The sequence below is a fragment of the Trichosurus vulpecula genome, chromosome 2 (assembly GCF_011100635.1).
Source record: "Trichosurus vulpecula isolate mTriVul1 chromosome 2, mTriVul1.pri, whole genome shotgun sequence".
Taxonomy (NCBI): Eukaryota; Metazoa; Chordata; class Mammalia; order Diprotodontia; family Phalangeridae; genus Trichosurus; species Trichosurus vulpecula.
This window is the reverse complement of record NC_050574.1, coordinates 53,630,845-53,649,630: the sequence shown is the minus strand read 5'-3', so window position 1 is coordinate 53,649,630 and position 18,786 is coordinate 53,630,845. Positions and strand designations below refer to the sequence as shown.

Sequence of the window (18,786 nt, the reverse complement as noted above, 5' to 3'; positions counted from 1 at the left end):
TCCTTTGCTGGATCCTCCTCCAGATCACACCCTCTAACCACAGGTGTCCCTCAGGGTTCTGTCCTGGGCCCTCTTCTCTTCTCCCTCAATACTACTTCACTTGGTGATCTCATCAGCTCCCATGGATTTAGTTACCATTTCTATGCTGATGATTCTCAAATCTCCCAATCCTGCTCTCTGCTGACCTCCAATTTCACATCTCCAACTGCCATTCAGACATTTGGAACTGGATGTCCGGCAGACATCTTAAACTCAGTATGTCCAGAACAGAACTCCTTATCTCTCCACCTAAAGTCTCTCCTTCTCCTACCTTCCCTATTAGTCTAGAAGGCAACACTATCCTTCCGGTCCTTCAGGTTCACAACCTAGGAGTCATCCTGGATTCCTCACCATCTCATCCTCCATATTGAAGGCTGTTGCCAAGACCTGTTGATTTCGCCTTTGCAACATCTCCCAAATATGCCTCTTCTCTTCTCTGACACTGCTACCACTCTAGTGAAGACCCTCATCATCTTTGCCCGGGCTATTGCAATAATTTACCAGCAGGTCTGCCTTCCTCATCTCTCCCCACTTCAACCCATTCAGCCCAACTCCAAACAGCCACTAAAGTGATTTTCCTAAACTGAAGGTCTGATCATGTCAGGCTCCTATTCAATAAACTCCACTGGCTTCCTATTGCCTTCAGTTTCAAATCAAAATGCTGTTTGGCATTCAAAGTCCTTTATAACTGAGTCCCCTCCTACTTTTCCAGTCTTCTCACACCTTACTTCCTGACAGGTGCTCTTCAATGCAGTGACATTTGCCCCCTGGCTGTTCTGAGAGGAAGATACTCCATCTCTCTGCTCTGGGCATTTTCTCTGATTGTTCCCCATGCCTGGGATACTCCCCTCCTCTATTCTGACTACTGACCTCCCTGGCTTTCTTTAAGTCCACTTTCTACAGAAAGCCTTCCTCAGCCCCTCTTAATTCCACTGTCTTCCCTCTTTTAATGATTTCCTATTTATATTTATATAGCTTGCTTTGTATAAATTTGTTTGCATGTTGTCTCCCCCATTAGACTGGAAGCTCCTTGAGAGCAGGGACTGTTTTTTGCTTCCTTTTGTATCCCCCTAGGTACAGCTCCTGGTACATAGTAGGCACTTAAATGTTTATTGAGTGATTGATCGATTGAAATTGTGTCCCAGGGAAGTTAAAAGAATGAATGCCATATTAAGTAAGTGCCAAAGGTGAGCTTTGAACTCAGATCCTTTAGTGTTCTTTCCACTGTACCAGTACAGGGAGACAAAGCCAGAAGAAAGGGGAGAGTAGTGAGGGCAATGATGTAGGAGAAAAAGCCTTGGAGGAAGAACCAGTGGGGATAGAATATCCATGGAGAAATACTTGGAGTGGGAGGTATGGAATGAAGGATAATAAAGAGGAGCCCTGGAAAATACAGAATGATGGTAGAAGATGAGAAGCCATAGAAAGAGGAGGAGATGCCTGGGGAAGGAGAAGGGATGGGTGAGGGAACGTGTTGACAGTGCCTTGAAGGATGGAGCATTTCATGGAGGAAGGTGGTGGGGTAAGAAGGCAACACAGGTGAGGAAGAGGAGAGAATAGGTGGGGTGGTGGTGCTCACCGGGTTCAATCTCACACTCCATGTCAGCCAACTGCTCAAAGTCTCTGATGATGGACTTGGCAGCCAAGTGGTGGAAGGTCCTTATCCAAAGGTCACCATCATACTCGCTGTCGATGTTGTCAGGGGTCGGCAGCTCCTGGTCCAGGGCTCCCAGATCGAAGACTACCTCCCACTGCACAGGCTTGTTATTCCTCATGCCTTTGACCACAGCCTTGCAGATAGGTCGGGAGGCCAGGGGGCAGCCCAGACGTACTTTCTGTATGGCCTGAGATGATGCATCCCCCTTGGAGGGGGACTCCTGCTCTGGTTCCAGCTCTGACGCTATGGATGGGGAATAGACAGAATCCAGGTGAAGGGTGTTACTATTTAATTTTCCTGGAACCCAAATAGACATCTATAGAGGAAGGTTCTGGTTTTTTTTCAGTCGTGTCTGACTCTTCGTGACCCCATTTGGGGTTTTCTCAGCAAAGATATTGGAGCGGTTCGTCATTTCCTTCTCCAGTTTAATTTACATATAAGGAAACTGAGACAAACAGGGTTAAGTGACTTGCTCAGGGTCACACAGTTAGGAAGTGTCTGAGGCCAGATGCAGCTTCTTGACTCCAGGCCCGGGACTCTATCAGTTGCGCCACCTCATCACCCATAGTACGTCTGAAACTGTGTTGGAGTGTAAGGGCGGCCTTTTGTATTTGCTTCCATCTGCTTTCACTGATTGGTGCCCCTTGGTTGACCACACCCATTGGCCCTGGGCCCTACCCACTCTCCCTAGCTGGGAGTCACCCAGTCCTGGATAGCCTCCAACCCTCCTGCGGTCTGTAGCTTCCCTCGTTCCACCCGTTTTTTTAAGCGCTTTCACACACAACTTCCCCTAGCAGTCGCCTTCCCACCACCTCGCCCTTCTCACCCTGGTCCCCGAGGCTGTGGCTGTCGGAGGAGGACGATTTCAAGGAGAGGACTGTGTCCCACTGGTCCTGATCTTTCATTGGGCCCAGGGACTGGCCCTCAGACAAGCGGGGGAAGGACTGGCAGCCTGGGCGTGGTAAGGACTTCCGAGGACTCCCCACTCCCCTGAGTGGCTGGAGTTCTGGGCTGGTACATCTGGAGAGCTGTGATGGGGCGGGAGAGTGAGAACGGGAGTCCCGTTGTGGGGAGTTGATGGCGGAGGGATTCTCTAACTCGAATCATCTCCTCTTTTCCTAGCCCCGTTGCCATGCTCCAGTGTGCCCAGCTTGTTCTCAACCCTCAGGCGCCCCTCGTGTACCCTCGAGGAAACAATGCCACAGATAACCCCAAACTAGGGAAAATCCAGAAAGCAATCTACCTGGATACAGAGTACCTCGCTGTGTCTGCAGCAAATTTGTCCTCCTCACTCTGTTGGGCTGAGACTAATATTCAAATAAATTGGAATACCTCTTTTGAATAATCACGGATTACTGACTTGATTTCGTATGTGTTAGGCTAAGAGACCAGAATGTTGTCAGCCAGAGTATCCCAGTCTAAAGGCTGAAAGAAATCTCAGCAGCCATCTGGTCTACCCCCTCCCAGAAAGGAGCCTCTCTCCTCAATATAACATTCCTGACAAAGGGACCCTCAGCTTCTGCTTGGAAACCCAGCGACTCTCAGGGCAGCCCATCCCACTTCCTGAGAAGCCTAATCGTTAAGAACTTTTTCATGATGTCCAGCATAAACTTCCCACTGTGGGACTTCAACCCACTGTGCTAAGTTCTACTCTGTGGGGCCAAGTTAGTAAGTTTTATCCTTTTCCCCATATTTTAGCCCTTCAAATCCTTGCAGATGTCTGTCATTTCCCCTGAAGTTTTCTCCAGACTAATATCTCCATTCTCTTGAACTAATCCTCATATGGCATGTAATCTAGACCCTTCCCTGACCTGATTGCTCTCCTTGTTAATTGTGATGTCCAGGCCTGAACAGTCTCACCAGCACAGAGTACACATCTCCTCATTTCTAGGAGCTCAGCATCTCTTAATGCAGTCCAAGATCACATTAGCTTTTGGAGCTACTGCATCACAATGCTGAATCCTACTGATGATCTTGTGGTCTACTAAAATCTCCAGATCTTTTAAAAGAAGAATTGCTAACATTTCCTCTATCTTTTACTTGGAAAGTTGATTTTTTTCCATCCAAAGGGTAAGATTATCATACATTTAATTCCTCTGAAATGTCAAGTTATTCAATTTGGCCCAGTGTTCTAGCCTGTCTATATCTCTTTGGCTCCTCACTTAATCCCGTTCTTGAGAATGTTAGCTATACCTTCAAGCTTTGTGTCAGACTTGACACTAAAGCATACCAAAAATGCTTTCATGCTGAAATTGACTATGGAGACACCATCCCAGAATTTAGTCCAGCATTCTGCCAGTGGTTGCCTGATGGTGGCTGGAGGTAAGGGAAGGATGAAGAGGGAGTTTGGGGAGGGGAGTGAGAAAGGTGGGGTGGGGAGGGGAGTGAGAAAGGTGGGGTGGGGAGAGGAGGAGAAATGAGGGCTAGAGAAGGAAGAGCTCAAGAGTAGAGGAGGAGAGTGCCTGAGACACAGAGAGTTTCTCCCCAGGATGTCCTCAATGCTTACTGTCTTTAATAGCTTTGTACTCAGGGATGGGAGATGACATGAAGCCTCTTGGGCTTTCCTCCCACACTGCTCTCCTTTCGTGAGCTTGTTGTTTCAGTCATATTGGGATGCTGCCATCAGCTCTTTCTCTCCTCTGGGTCTTTGCTCATCATGTCCTCTAAAATGGATTCCCCAATGGCTCTCTCTCTCTCCCTCCCTCCCTCCCTCTCTCTCTCTCTCCATCTCTCTCTCTCCCTCCCTCCCTCTCTCTCTCTCTCTCTGTCTCTCCCCCACCCCCCCCTCTCCCTCCCTCCCTCCCTTCTTCTCTCCCTCTCTCCCTTTCCTTCTCCTTCTCCCTCTCCCTCTCCCTTCCTTTCTCCAAGTCCCAGATCACATACCACTACCTCCATCAATACTTTCTTGATTCCCTGACCCTTTCTCTTCTGCCACTGGAAGTCATCTTTCTCTGTCACTGAATAGCTCATGGCACTTTGGTTCTCTCAGAGGTGGATGGGACCTCAGAAAACACAGGATCATCATAGATGAGAGATTTAGAGCAAGAAAGGACTTTAGAAGTCATCTTGGCCAATCCCCCCCACCCCCATTTTACAGATGAGGACATTGAGGATAACTTTGAGTGACTTGCCTGTTCAAAGTCACAGAGTAGAGATTATCAGATATGGGATTTGAACCCAGCTCCTCTGGTTCTAATCTCTTGTCATGCTGCCTTCTTAATGAATAATTTTTTTGGAAGTTGTTTCCCCAATACCTGAGACTTGGCCTGCCACAGGAATGGCTCTGGGGTGATTTGGTCTAGCAGGTCCTGCCCTTGGGTTTTCCGAAGGAGGTGCTTCCCTGCTATGATGGCGGAGTCACTGCTGGTAGGGGTCCTGGGGTGTGATTTGAGTTCAGGAATCTGGTTGGTGCTGTATGCTCGACGGCGCACAGAGCGATCCATCCCTGGAGAGGAGGCAAGATGGCGTTAGAGACCCAGGGAATAGGGAAGGTGAAATCAGAGGGATGAGTCTGTCCTGGAGCCAAGCTGTAGGATGTAAAGTTAGAGTCTGTAAACATATTAGAACCAGAGGATTTGGAGCTGGAAGAGGCTTCAGAGATCATCTAGGTCCATGCCTCTACCCGCCCCCACCCCCCGACCCAGCAACATTTTACATGTGAGAAAATGGAGCCTCAAAGAAGTTAGTGGCTGCCATGGTGGCCAGAGTACTGGCTGTGGAGTCAGGAGACATGGATTTGAGTCCTGGATCTAAGACTTTCTCCAGATTTTACCCTAGGCAAGTCTGAACTTCCATTTCCCCTATCCACAAAATACTGCCTGCATGTATTCCAGGGTACAATGAAGAAAGTGCTTTCTTTTCAATGAAGAAGGTGGATCATGATTATTGAGAGGTATTAGGCCCTGAGGTCCACTAACTTGCATTTCTTATCTCACAGAACTGCTTCCCTGGGCTTTTTTTTGCTGACAGCAATTGAGAGATATCATAGTAGGGCTACTGAGGAAATATGGCGACTCCCAACACCTGGATTTTAGCCCCAATTGTCCACAAACTAACTTGCTGTGTGACACTAGGCAAATCATTTCACTGACTCTCTTGGTCTCAGTTTGCTTATCTGTCATGAGAATAATAACCCTAGCCCTGACTACCTTATGGTATTGTTGTGAGGACTCAAAGAGATAATGGCTGTGAAAACCCTTCAACCAAGTTGAATGTACCAATTGAATGAAAGGCAGCAAATTATAACAACACCCCAAAGTTGATGTAGTCATCTCTGGTTACAAAACGGGTTGGGTGCCTTTAGTGCTTGGAGAAGCCCCAACAGAACAGATCATCCAATGGGACTGTGGTTTACTATAGGTAGGAATGCCCTCTCCAGGTCTGGAATGGAGTGGGCAAGGTTGTGACTGGGAGAGACTTTAGTTAGTAAGCTAGCATTGATTAGGGACCTACTATGTGCCAGATGCTGTGTAAGTTGTTGTACTTCAGAACATAGACTATCAGAGACTGAAAGGCCCTTAGAATATGTAATATTAGAGCTGGTAAGGACCTCAGAATATCAGAGCTGGAAGAGATCTTAGAACATAGAATGTTGCAGATGGAAAGGATCTTAGACCTTAGAATGTCAGACCTGGAAGGGAACTTAGAACATGTTATGTTAATGCTGGAAAGAGTCATAGAATATTAGAACTGGAAAGTCCTTTACAACATAAAATATTAGAACAAAGAACATTAAGAGGTAACAGGGACATTAGAATGTAGAATGTCATATTTGAGCTGGAAGACTTAGAATATTAGAGCTCAAAAGCACCTGAAAGATTATCTAGTCCAGACTTGTCAATGTATAGGTTAGAACAATGAGCCCCAAAGAAGGAAAACATCTCACCCAAATTCATAGAACAAGTTAGTGGCCCAGCTGGAAGGCACATCTGACTGCCTCCTGGTGTTTTCCCAAAGACACCCCAGGTTCTAAGACCTCTTACCCTTCTCCTCAAAATAAAGACACACCTGGGTCAGGCCTGCCCACCCCTAATCAAATCAAACCTCTTGCTCAGGGTCAAGCTGCCTAGGAGGAGGATGTGTCTGTAGGACTGACCTCGGATCAGGTTAGCATCTCTGATGAATGCTGGTGTATCCTGGCTTTTCTGAGATGCACTGAATGCCAGGGCCTCTTGGGTGCAGTCCCCACTCTCTGGAGCAGATCCCTTGTCCAGAGATTGGTAGAACACTGAGGTCTGGAAGCGTGGTGCACCGTGATGATGAACCTGGCCGTAAGGAACAGCAGGAGAGAAAGGAAGAATTTCAAGTCATTAGAGGCACTCATCAGGCTAGTGGTTTAGCTAAAATCCTGCCTAAAGGCAAGAGACAGGAACCAAATTAGCTTTCTTGTCCCCCTTTAGCCCTAGTGGGTCATATCCTGGGGCTTCATCTTGGTCAAGGAACTTAGACCCAACAAAGTATCTGGAGGGCAAGTTTGGTGCCACTCTGCATTGCCAACTTGTTACTGCATCACCAATATCACCTCCTAACTCATTCAACACCCCAGTCAAATGTGGCAAAAGTCTGCTCCCCTTACTCTGCCCCAGGACACCTTGTACTCTCTTTTCTTCTCCATGCCTTTGCTTCTGCCATTTCTTATGCCTTTCTTCTTCTCTCCTACTGAATCCACCCTTTACAACCCAACGTAAATTCCTTCTCTTCCATGAAGCTTTACTTCATCCCAGCTGTTGGTTACAACTTTTTCTTTTAGACTTCGCACAGAAATGTGTTTGCAGTTCTCTAATGCTGGGATGAACATGAAATATTGTATCTAACTGTACATTCAGGATGGAATGCAGTGGATAGTCTCCTTGGGCAGGCCTTTGGCCTTGACTTTCAAATTGGACTCCTAGAATCTTGGAGCTGAACTTCAGTGCTTATCTAGTCCAATTCATACTTGTCTGTATTCCTTCTTGTCTCATGTATGCTGATTTGTTCATGCAAAACCTTCCTAATTCCATGTAATCAACATCATTTCTTTGTCATTCCCCGATTGATAAATGGTCAAGGCATATGAATAGGCAGTTTTCAGATGAAGACACTAAAGCTATCCATAGTCATATGAAAAAAAAGGTACAAATCATTATTAATTAGAGGATGCAAATTAAAACAATTCTGAGGTACCACATCACACCTATCAGATTGGTTAATATGGCAGAAAAGTAAAATGATATATGTTGGAGAAGATTTGGGAAAATTGGGACACTAATGCATTGTTAGTGGAATTGTGAACTGATCCAACCATTCTGGAAAGCAATTTGGAACTATGCCCGAAGGGCAATCAAACTGTGCATATGCTTTGGTCTAGCAATACCACTACTGGGTCTGTATCTCAGAAAGATCATAAAAAGGGGAAAGCACCTACATGTACACAAATATATATAGCAGCTCTTTTTATGGTGGGAAAGAATTGGAAATTGAGGGAATGCTCATCAGTTGGGGAATGGCTGAACAAGTTGTGGTATATGAATGTAATGGAATACTATTGTGCTATAAGAAATGATGAGCAGGCAGATTTCAGAAAAACCTGGAAAGACTTACATGAACTGATGCTGAGAGAAGTGATCAGAACCAGGAGCACATTGTACACAGTAACAGTGACATTGTATGATGATCAACTATGATTGACTTAGTTCTTCTCAGCAATACAATGATCTAAGAAAATTCCCAAAGACTCATGATGGAAAATGCTATCCACATACATAGAAAGAACTGATGGATGTGTATGTATGTATGTATGCATGAATATTTTTTGGGGGTGTTTTTTTCCTTTTGTTCTGTTTCTTTTTTCACAACATGACTGTTATGGAAATATATTCAACATGACTATACATATATAATCTATATCAGATTGCTTGCCATCTTGTGGGGGGTGGGTGGGGAGGGATGAAGAAAAATTTGGAGCTCAAAATCTTATAAAGAATGAATTTGAAAACTATCTTTGCATGTAATTGGAAAAATAAAATACTATTAAAGTTATCTCTATTATCTTTTGTGATCACTGCTTTACCTTGTTTAGCTACAGAATTCCCCCCAGCCATAGCTTGAGAAGAACCTTATCTGGCTCCCTTCTAATTTCTTTGTTATGATGTGATCTTTAATATTGAGGTCACATGCCCACTTTGAGTTTATTGTGGTATGTGGTATAAGATGTAGGACTAAACCAAATTTCTGCCAAACTGCTTTCCAGTTTTCCCAGTAGTTCTTGTCAGATGGAGTACTTCCCTCAAGTAATATATGCTCTCAGGTCTATTACACACTGAGTTGTTGAGTTCATTTTTTTCTTCTGATCCACTAAATCATGTACTTAGGACTAGAAGGGACCTCAGAAGCCATCCAGCCTAAGGCCATCATTTTACATATGAGGAAATTGAGACCCAGAGAATTGAAGTGACTCATGTAGTGAGATCATGCAGGTAGACAGAGGTGGGATTAAAGCCCAGGTCTTCTGACTTTAAATCCAGAGCTCTTTTACTCTGCCATGGATCCTCCTTATCTTGTCTGAACTTCTGATTGACTTTCCTGTTTTTGCCATTGTATATTTGAGCAGGAATTCCCTGAATTGCATCCAGCAAAACATTGTGTTGTAATGTCAAGAGCATAGGGTTTGTGGTTAGAGGAGCAGAGTCTGAATCCCAAAGCTCTGCTACCTGTATGAATGTAAGCAAGTTACAACTTCTTGGGACCTAAGTTTTCTAATCCATAAAATGTAGGGGATGGTTGGCCAGACTGAATCACCTTCCAGGGCTAGATTTCAGATCCCCAACAAGTGATCTTTCCACTTCTGCTTTAGAGAGTTCCAGTGATGAGGAACTCATGATTTCCCAAGGTAGCTCATTCCACTTGGGCACAGTAAACTGTTAGAAAGTATTTCTTTACCTCAAGCCTAAGTTTGATTCTACAACTTCCACCCACTGTCCATCATCCTTTTGTCTGGGGGCAGGGAAAGAAGCCTTGTAATAACTGACAAGCTCTTTAAAATGTTATTTTCCTTTGTTTTCGATGACACTAATGACAAAAGGGGATGATGTCCTGACTTACCAGTGAACTGGATTTAAGTGAGATAAAGCTGCAAAGTCATCAGCCTCATTTTCTCTTCCAAAGTCATAGAAGTGAAGACAGCTGGCCATGGCCTGGGATGCCGTGGATGACCTTGGCATCTTTGATGTCTGACCAAGCTCTAAGAGCTCCACAGTACCTGCCTGCTTCGGCCACCTTCGTGGCCATTGGAAAGAGTCTAATCATTCCACTGGGGGATGTCTTCAGATGCTTGCGGTAGACATCCCCACCCCCCAACTTACCAGAAAGTCTGAGGCCTGTCTGTTACCCTCAACCTCATAATTTGGCCTGTTTGCAGAGAGGTATTACTGGGGTGTGGCTGCTGCACATGTGTAATAGCAATTTAGATTCGAATATCTTTCCCACCCATTAATAGGCCATGTGATCTGTTTACATCACAGGAAGATTCTTGGAGCTACAAGTGAGAGTTGGCTGGCAGGTGGACACCAAAGGTGGGTGAACAGCCTGGAAAGGGCTCAGCAAGCCCTCACAGCAGGGTTGCTAGACCTCCCTGAACACTATACATACATAGCATACATACATAATGCTCACAGATATAAAAGTTTACATAGTCACATTCCTTACTCCCCCAGGTACCTCCTCAGTTCAGGTCCTCATTACCTCTTGCCTAGATTCCCTTTCTATTCTAGTCTATGTATACATCACTTCTGCCAAAGGAATTTCCCTTTAGTGCAAACCTGACCATATGCCTTCTCTACTTAACCCACCCAGGGACTTCCTATTGTCTCTAGAATAAAAATATAAAATCCTCAGTTTGACTTTTAAAACCCTATAAAAATCTGTTCCCCAAACTTTTTCATCCTCATTGAATTTTATTTCCTTGTCTGTTCTTAGTGACTCAGCCAAACTGGCCTTTTCTTTGTTCCTGGCTCATGACATTCCATCTCCAGGTTCCATGTCTTTGCACTGGCCATGCCCCATGCCTGGGATGCCCTCCTCCTCCCTTGCCTCTACCTCATAGAGTTTCCCTCTTCCTTAAGATGCAGCTCAGGTACCACCTTCTGCATGAAGACTTTCCTGATCTCAAATCTGTAGCCCTCACTCCCAAAGAACCTTCAATTGAACTACATTGTATATATATAGAAATGTATGTTTATATGTATATGAATGTAAGTGTATATATATATGTGAGCTTTATATTTATGCATATATTTGTTATAATCCCCATTACTCATTGCTAGTACAGATTGTCTCATCCTTTATATTTGTATCCTCAGAGCATACTACTGTGCCTGGCAAATAGTAGGTACTTAATAAATATTCGATAATTGATTTGATTTTAATCATTTGATCCTCACAAAGACGCTGGGAGGTAGGTGATACTATTGTCCCCATTTTACAGATGAGAAAACTGAGGCAAACAGAGCTTAAGTGACTTGCCCAGGGTCATACAGCTAATAAGTGTCTGAGGCTGGATTTGAAGTCAGGTCTTTTAGATAGAGTTTTTTAGATAGAGTCTTTGCTCTATCAATTGCACCACTTAGCTGCCCCATAGTCTCAAAGTTAGTAAGGGGAAGAGCATGGATTTGATCCTGAGTCCATCTGCTCCCTAGACCAGTGATCTTCCACTACTTCATGATGACTCTAGCTCCTTCTCTTGCCCATGACAACCTTTCTTGCAGTGACCTGCTGCAAGACTGGGCAATGCTTGTTTTTCTGTCATGTCTAAGCGACCTCTATCCATGATCAAAGTGCAGGCTAGGCTCCCTTCTAGAAGAGAAGGAATGTTCCTTAAAAACAAATAAACAAAATAAGACAACATAAAACTGGAAGGTCTTAAATGCAAAAACGAAGAAGAAAAAGTTGCTGGAGAGGAAAAAGGAAATCCTATTTTATGCCAGGAGTTTGTAGAGTAGAAGACCATGGTACAGGGGAGAGATTCAAGAAGGATGTTGAAACACTTGAGATTCAAAAACAGAAACAAGCTGTGTGTTCTCCAAGGAATGATACCATGGATCTACAAGTACTATCTGATGGGAGACCCAGCAAAGGGCAGAGGAAGAAGGGATAGTAAGTGAGGGTTGATTACTTCTCTCATGAGGGGTCCTGAGGTAAACAGGTCTGCTATCTTCTTGGGCCATGTATCTAAGGTATGACAGAGAACCTCCCGAGACCAGTCAGACAAAATAAATAGTAATAAATTGTAGTGATTCATATGGGGAAATGATAATGATAGAAGAAATCTGGAAAGAATTTCTGAAGATTATAAAGTCTTGGACATGTAACTGGACATTTTAGGGTATAAATAGGGTGTTCCTAAAGTCTGGACACAGGAAAAATGCCTATTTTCAAGAAATGAAATGAGTTAAATTTTCAACAACATTTTATTTAATTGGAATATTAACAAATAACATCTTCAGTATGATTTCCATCATTTGTGATGCAAAGGTTGATGCGCTTTGCAAGATTCATGTGAACTCGATGCAATAACTCCACATTGCTGTCAGTTTTAGCACATTCACTCTTTATGTGTTCAATCAAGTGTGTTGCATCTGTGATTTTCATTGAGTACACCTTCTTTAGCATACCCCTGAAAAAGAAGTCAAGGGGGCTAAGGTCTATTAATATTACAAATATTTCAAAATATGCATTTTTGTCTATGTGTCCCTGTAGTTTCGTTGCTGACTAAGGCATGGGATTTAAAAGAGAAAAGCAGATTTGGGAAATGAATAATTGATTACAAAAATGGTGCCTGGGAATGGATTTGGATTTCTGAACCACAGCATAAAATATAGGAATGACAGACTCTTGACCAAGGATGGAGTGTATCTAAAAAAAGTTGGTAAAATACATTTGTCTGGAGTCTTGTAATTATAATCAAAAGAGATTTTAACTGAACAGGATGGAGAGGAAGAAAACTCTCAGCACCAAAATAGACTCTACAGAGTAGGAGGAAAGAAGAATGGTGGTAGAGGTATCCACAAATTCACAAAGGACAAAATCTAAGTTATTCCCCAGAATATTCCTTAACCAACCTCAACCATTCCAAACCAACAATATAGTCCATGGTCTCAGATGACTTCATAAAAGTGCATGAATGTGAGTAACAAGCAAGAGAAATGACAGATGCTAATACATTGAGGAAAAGTAACTTCATTGGTATCACTAACACATCTTGGTGGGATGTGACCTCTGAGTAAATTTTGGATGGAAGGACATATCTTATTCAAAAGGAACAGGGCATATAAAAGGGAAGAACAGGGTATATAAAAGATTGAATATTAAGAAGAAATTTTCCTGTGAGGAAACACAGGAACCAGAGATGGGAAACATGGCAGAAAGCAACTGGGTAATGATCAACTGGATAAATAAAAATAATGGTATTGGGGTATACAACAAGAGCATTGAGAAGGGAAAACGAAATAGATGGGAAGTTTGGGAAACAGATAACAAGCTTGCCAAAGTGGCATGGTATAGTCCAATAACCTAGACACCTAGCTGCTGCAGTTTTCTGTCTGGCTTAAGTAGAACAGTTAATGTTTTCTTGACTGAATGATAATTTCATCCTTCAGAAGGTGGAAGAATCAAGGATGAGACCTTCTAATCCAAGGTTGATTTGTACTAAAAAGGATGAACTGGTCGCTAGGATCAGCGCAATGGGAACCTTGAAACTAAGTTTACTTAGTTTGAGAAAGAAGGGAAGAAGGCTGGACATAGCTTACCATGCACTCTGGATTTTAGTAGAACAGGGTTCAAAGGAGGTGACCGTCTCACTCTTGTCTGATTTGGTAAGACCATGTGTGGTGTACTGTGTTCAGTTTTGGGAAAGACATACTTGGAGAGTATCTGGAGGGGGTCAATAAAGAAGATGCAAAGCCTTAATTAAGATCATGTCATATGATAACTATGTGAAGGAGCTGAAGATATTTAGCCTGGAACAGAGAAGACCTAGAGGGGATGTGTAGCTACCAAGCATTTGAAGGACTGTCATAAGCAAGAGGAATTAATTTTGTTCTATTTGGCCCCAGAGTTGGAAGCAAACAATAGAAGTTACAATATAGCATATTTAGATTTGGCATAAGAAAAAATTTCCAATAATTCTAGCCATTCAAAAGTGGAATGGATGGTTTTAGGGGGTAATGAGTTTCCCATCACTAAAGGTTTTTAAACAAAGGCTAGATACTCATTGGGTAGGCTGTGGGGAGAATTTTTGTTCATGGTTGGGTTTTACTAAAGGGCCTCTGAGGCCCTAACTCTCGAATTCTGTGATTAACTATTTGAAGGCAAATACTGATTTGGTGAAATGCAGGGAATCAGGAATGGTGGGGGTTTCCCAAGCCTCAGGGCACAGAATGTGAAGACTAGAAGAATCTTAGTGATAATCTAGTCCAGCTCTATCTTTTAAAAGATCAAGAAACCCAGACCCAGAGAGAATAAGTGAATTACCCAAGACTGCAGCATAAAGCAAAGATTCAAACCCCCCATTCACCCAATTCCTAGTCCTTCTTTCTCTCCTCACATCTTCCAAGGGCATCCATAGCTTTCTTAACGATTTAAATTGGTCTGACTTCTCTACCCTCAATTCTGTGTTGAATGTAAACAGTTGTAGTGAGGACTCAACTCCTCGAAACTACTTACAACTCTGGAGCTTTGTTGGTAAGAAGAATTACATATGATACTGTAGCCCACCAACCGATCTCCAGGGAAGAGGGAGCAGGAGCTGATAGGTGAGATTAGGACTTCAGCACTCTCTGGAAAATTCCACTCCACGGTAACATCACTGAGAACAGGGGCCATGGCCTTCTTCAGAGACTTGATCATCTGTAGGAAGTAGGAAGCAGAAGCCATATTCACATGCATGCATGGACATAGAAACTGTGCAGGAAAAAAGAAAGCATCTTTTTGGCAACAGAATACGCAAAAATATGGGGGCATGATGATGGAAGTGGCAGCAAGGATCTTAATATGTAGGATCTTAGAACATTGACTATCAGAGCAAGAATGGGCGTTAAGGCATAGAATGTCAGTACTAGGAGAGTCTATAGAATGTAGAATGTCAGAAGTGGGAGGGACCCTAGAACATAGAGGATCAGAGCAGGAGTAGACCTTAGAACATAGAATGTCAGGTTGGGGAGACCTTAGAACATTAGAACTAAAATGGGTCTTAGAATACAGAATATTAGAACCTGGAGGGATATTAGAGATCATCTAGCCAAAGCCCTCATTTTAATGAGGAAGATACTGAGGCCAAGAGAAGTGAAAGGATTTATTTAAAATCAGCTAATTAGTGGCAGTGTTAGAACCAGAACTGAGATATTCTGACTATTGGTCTCTTGGGTCCTTTCCATAACATTACACAGACTTTAGCTCTGAGGATGTCACCAATATCTGGAAACTTTTTACCTACTTGTCTGTTACCATGAGGATTGTGCCTGTTTGTCAACTCATCGAATAGTGATCCCTTTGACCTCCCCACCTTGGGGCATGCTCAGTTGGAATTCTAGACAAGCACATGGAAGATTGGGGCAGGCCTGTTCCAGTCATGGGTGTTAGAGAGGCCCTTAGCCTCACTTCAGACCAGGCATGACTATTCTCTGATTGCTTCTTGTTGGTCAAGATGTCTCAGAGGTTCCTAATGTGTTGTGATGAAGTCTTTTATGTAGCTACTGAGGAAAAACTACCTGGAAATAATAAGGGGCAATTTTAGCCCTCAGCCCTCTCTTCCTTGGAGGGGAGGGGCAGACTATTAGATTGGGGATAGAACAGCAGTGAGATGGATTCTCCCACCTGAGTACCATGTGTCTGTGAATGTATGTGCCTCTGTTCATTTTGTTTCTCTTGTGTGTATTCTTTCCTCATCTTACATAAATGAATGAGGAGATAGAATTGACCAGATTTTGAGCTGGTGTCAAAAGGTCCATCCAGAGTCAGTAGTAGAAACCCTCAGAGTGAGTCTTCTATAATAATAGCATCTGTGTTCTATAAAGTGCCAGCCAAATTGACCAAAGAAGCAACTTATCCACTGTGAATCACTGAATTTGGTGGGTACTCTTTAATGAGGGAAGAGGACTCCTAGGTCTAGATGTTGCTAAGTGCCCTTTGACCCAACATATGGTCTACATTTGTGCCTTATGTTTGAGCTTGTTCTCCCTAGGGATTGAACCTGTACACAGGAAAGAAGACACCCTCAGTTTGGGGACATTTTTCATAACATGTTTCATTCTCTTATACACTCTCAGTAAGCTGCCTTTTGTAAAAGCTAGTAGATGTCAATTGACTGATTCTCATGGAGCACACATGATAGGGGCTTATGAATGACAGCATTTTAAAATCACAACAACTCAAGGCTCTTCTTAGAGCCAGGAGGGGAACAGTAGTCACCTCTCCTTTGCAGATCCAATCTGTCAGTGTGAACTCAGAGGGTGAGTGCAGATTGGATACTCCATGTGAGAGCTCATCAGCGACAAGTCTGTCTCCTCTGCATTTGCAAGCACCTGCTGAAGAGATTCTCCACCGAGGACTTTCATGATTGAATATATAGCCTTGTTTCACAGATCCACTGAGAGGAGCCTTACAACACAGACGTTAGGGCATTCTCAGTAACTTTATACCAAAATGGGAAGAGTAATCCTTGTTCTACTGACGTCTTGGAGATTTGAGGAGGGAGCTAAGCGTTCAATTAGAGGTTAAATGCGACAGTATTTGGAAGAGTGAAAATTGGGGTTGTATTGTCACTCAGATGACTGAGCCAGTCTCATGTGTACACTGACCCTCAGTATCTTCATTTGAAAAACAGAAAGGAGAGCCATTTAAAGGCTGCCCCAGGCCCCTTCCTTCAGAGAGGAGAGGTATCTGCCCCATCCTATGAGCTTCTCTGAAGGAGTTGACACCCCCTTCATCCAAGAAGGTGGGCTGCCTGGTGGCAAGAGGCAATTGGTCTGACAGAATGGCCTGAGAAGAGAGGAGAGAGTGGAAGGGATGGGGTGGAGAGGATGAGGGAGATAGGGGAGGTAAAGGAGCTTGGGGTCATGGTGGCCCTCCAACTTACCTTGGGCTGGAGTCTTTCTCCTTGTACCAGGAACTCTGCACTGCCTTTAGACACATCTGCCAGCCCCTGCACCAGCCTTGGACAGGCTTTTGGACCAATCCCAAAGCTATAGCACCTGTTGGAGATAGGCAGGTAGGAGTGGGGCTATAATTCCTACTTCCTTCCCTTTCTCCCTACCATTTAGGGAGAATCAAGCAAAAACCTCCCTGGAAGGGAATCTTAGGTGGGCCCTGACTGCAAAAAATTTTAATTTAGCACTATATCATGTGTAAGATGAAAAAAACATTTCTTGGCACCAGAGACATATCTCTAATTTTCCAAACCAAAAAATCCCTACCTGCTCATCATTCCTTAGTGTATGATCTCTCAGATTGGAAGGTAAGCTCCATAAGGGAAGGGGCTGTCTTCAGTTTTGTATTTGTATCCTCAGTGCTTGGTATATAGTAGGCACTTAGTCAATACTTTTAAATTCATCCAATTATTCATTCATTTATCCAGCACTTCCTGTGTACAAACGCAAGAGCAAAACAGCCCATGCTCCCAAGGAGCTTGCGTTCCTCAATTTAATATACCTCAGACTTAGTGAATGAGCAGAATGCCATGAAAAATTGAGACCTCCCTGTGCATTTTCAAGACTGCTCTGCCTCGACTTCCCAGAATCGTCTTCCTAGACAAGCCTGGATGCCACTCCCCGGCCCCTCCTCCCAGCTAACCTGGTAGTGAAAGCGTGGCTTCGGACCAACTCCAGCACTTTCCCCGTATTGTTGACTGAGCCATCGGTGAGAAGAAAGAGTAGGCGTGGGTGGCCTACATGGAGGGGCTGCCGGGTGATCCATCTGAGGGGGGACAGGATGTTGGTGCCACCCATGTCAGCCCGAAGACAATGGATGTTGTCACATGCAGTAGTCAAACTCTCCTGAAAGGTGGGAAGAAGAGAGTCTCTATAGGAGGAGACAGAGAAACAGAAGGGGGAAGGGAGGGAGGTGGAAGGAGTGAGGGAGGGAGTGAGGGAGGGAGAGAGAGAGAGAGAGAGAGAGAGAGAGAGAGGGAGAGAGAGAGAGAGAGAGAACCACAGAAAGAGTTACAGAGAAAGACACAGGGACAGAGAACGAGACAGAGAGAGATGGATAGAGACAGAGTCAGAGAAAGAGAGAGACACACACACACAGAGACAGAGACAAAGAGACAGACAGAGAGACTGAGAGACACAGAAACATAGACAGTTACAGAGACACAGAGACAGAGAGAGACAGAGAAACAGAAACAGGAGAGAGACTGAGAGACACAGAGACAGAGACAGAGGGAAAGGCAGAAAGACCTTAGGAGTCACCCAAAAGTTGATCATTTCCTAAGACTCTTGGAGACTGATTCTCTCTGGCTTCCAAGACTTTTCTGGTCTTTGGGACTAAAATCTACCTTTCCCATTAGCAGATTTATCAAATCATTGGATCATAGATTTGTGGCATGAAAGGACCTCAGAGATCATCTAGCCTCCCTCAAAATTTACAGATGAAGAAACTGAGACCCAGAGAAATTAAATGCTTTTTTTAAGGTCGCTCAGATGATTTGTGGGAGAGATGGGATTTGAAACCATATTCTCTAACTCTAAGTCCCATGTCCTTTTCACCATACCACACTACTTCTCCTACGTTAGAATGTTAAAATGGAACATTAGAACAAAGAATGCTAGAACATAGATTGTCCCACATGAAAGGCACCTTAGGAAGGGTATAGCCCAACAACTTCATTTTATAGAAGAAATTGAAGCCATGAGAAGTGAATGGCCTTGGCAGAGACAGAATAAGGACCCAAACCCATCTCCCCTGCTTCACAGGTCAGTGTTCCTTCCTTGTGGGGAATGGTCAGACCTCAGCTGTGAGGCAAGGACAATGGCAAAATAGATTCTTGCCAACAATAAAGTACCTTCATTTTCCAACCAACTCTTCTCCCAAGAGAAGCCTAGAAAATCCCACACCTCTTCCAA

The 18,786-nt window shown here is 43.8% G+C and overlaps 1 protein-coding gene across 1 annotated transcript in view; it reads right to left on the bottom strand.

Annotated features, from left to right (window-relative positions):
• The window catches only part of VWA5B1 (von Willebrand factor A domain containing 5B1), an 82,276-nt gene that overhangs the window by 32,638 nt on the left and 30,852 nt on the right, over positions 1–18,786 (bottom strand). Inside the window, exons 9-15 of the mRNA XM_036746978.1 lie at positions 17,516–17,718; positions 16,803–16,917; positions 14,396–14,575; positions 6,775–6,960; positions 4,951–5,109; positions 2,482–2,724; positions 1,619–1,931 (exon numbers count right to left, since the gene is read on the bottom strand). Of these exons, the coding sequence (XP_036602873.1) occupies positions 1,619–1,931; positions 2,482–2,724; positions 4,951–5,109; positions 6,775–6,960; positions 14,396–14,575; positions 16,803–16,917; positions 17,516–17,718 (1,399 nt within the window). The remainder of the gene's footprint in view (positions 1–1,618; positions 1,932–2,481; positions 2,725–4,950; positions 5,110–6,774; positions 6,961–14,395; positions 14,576–16,802; positions 16,918–17,515; positions 17,719–18,786) is intronic.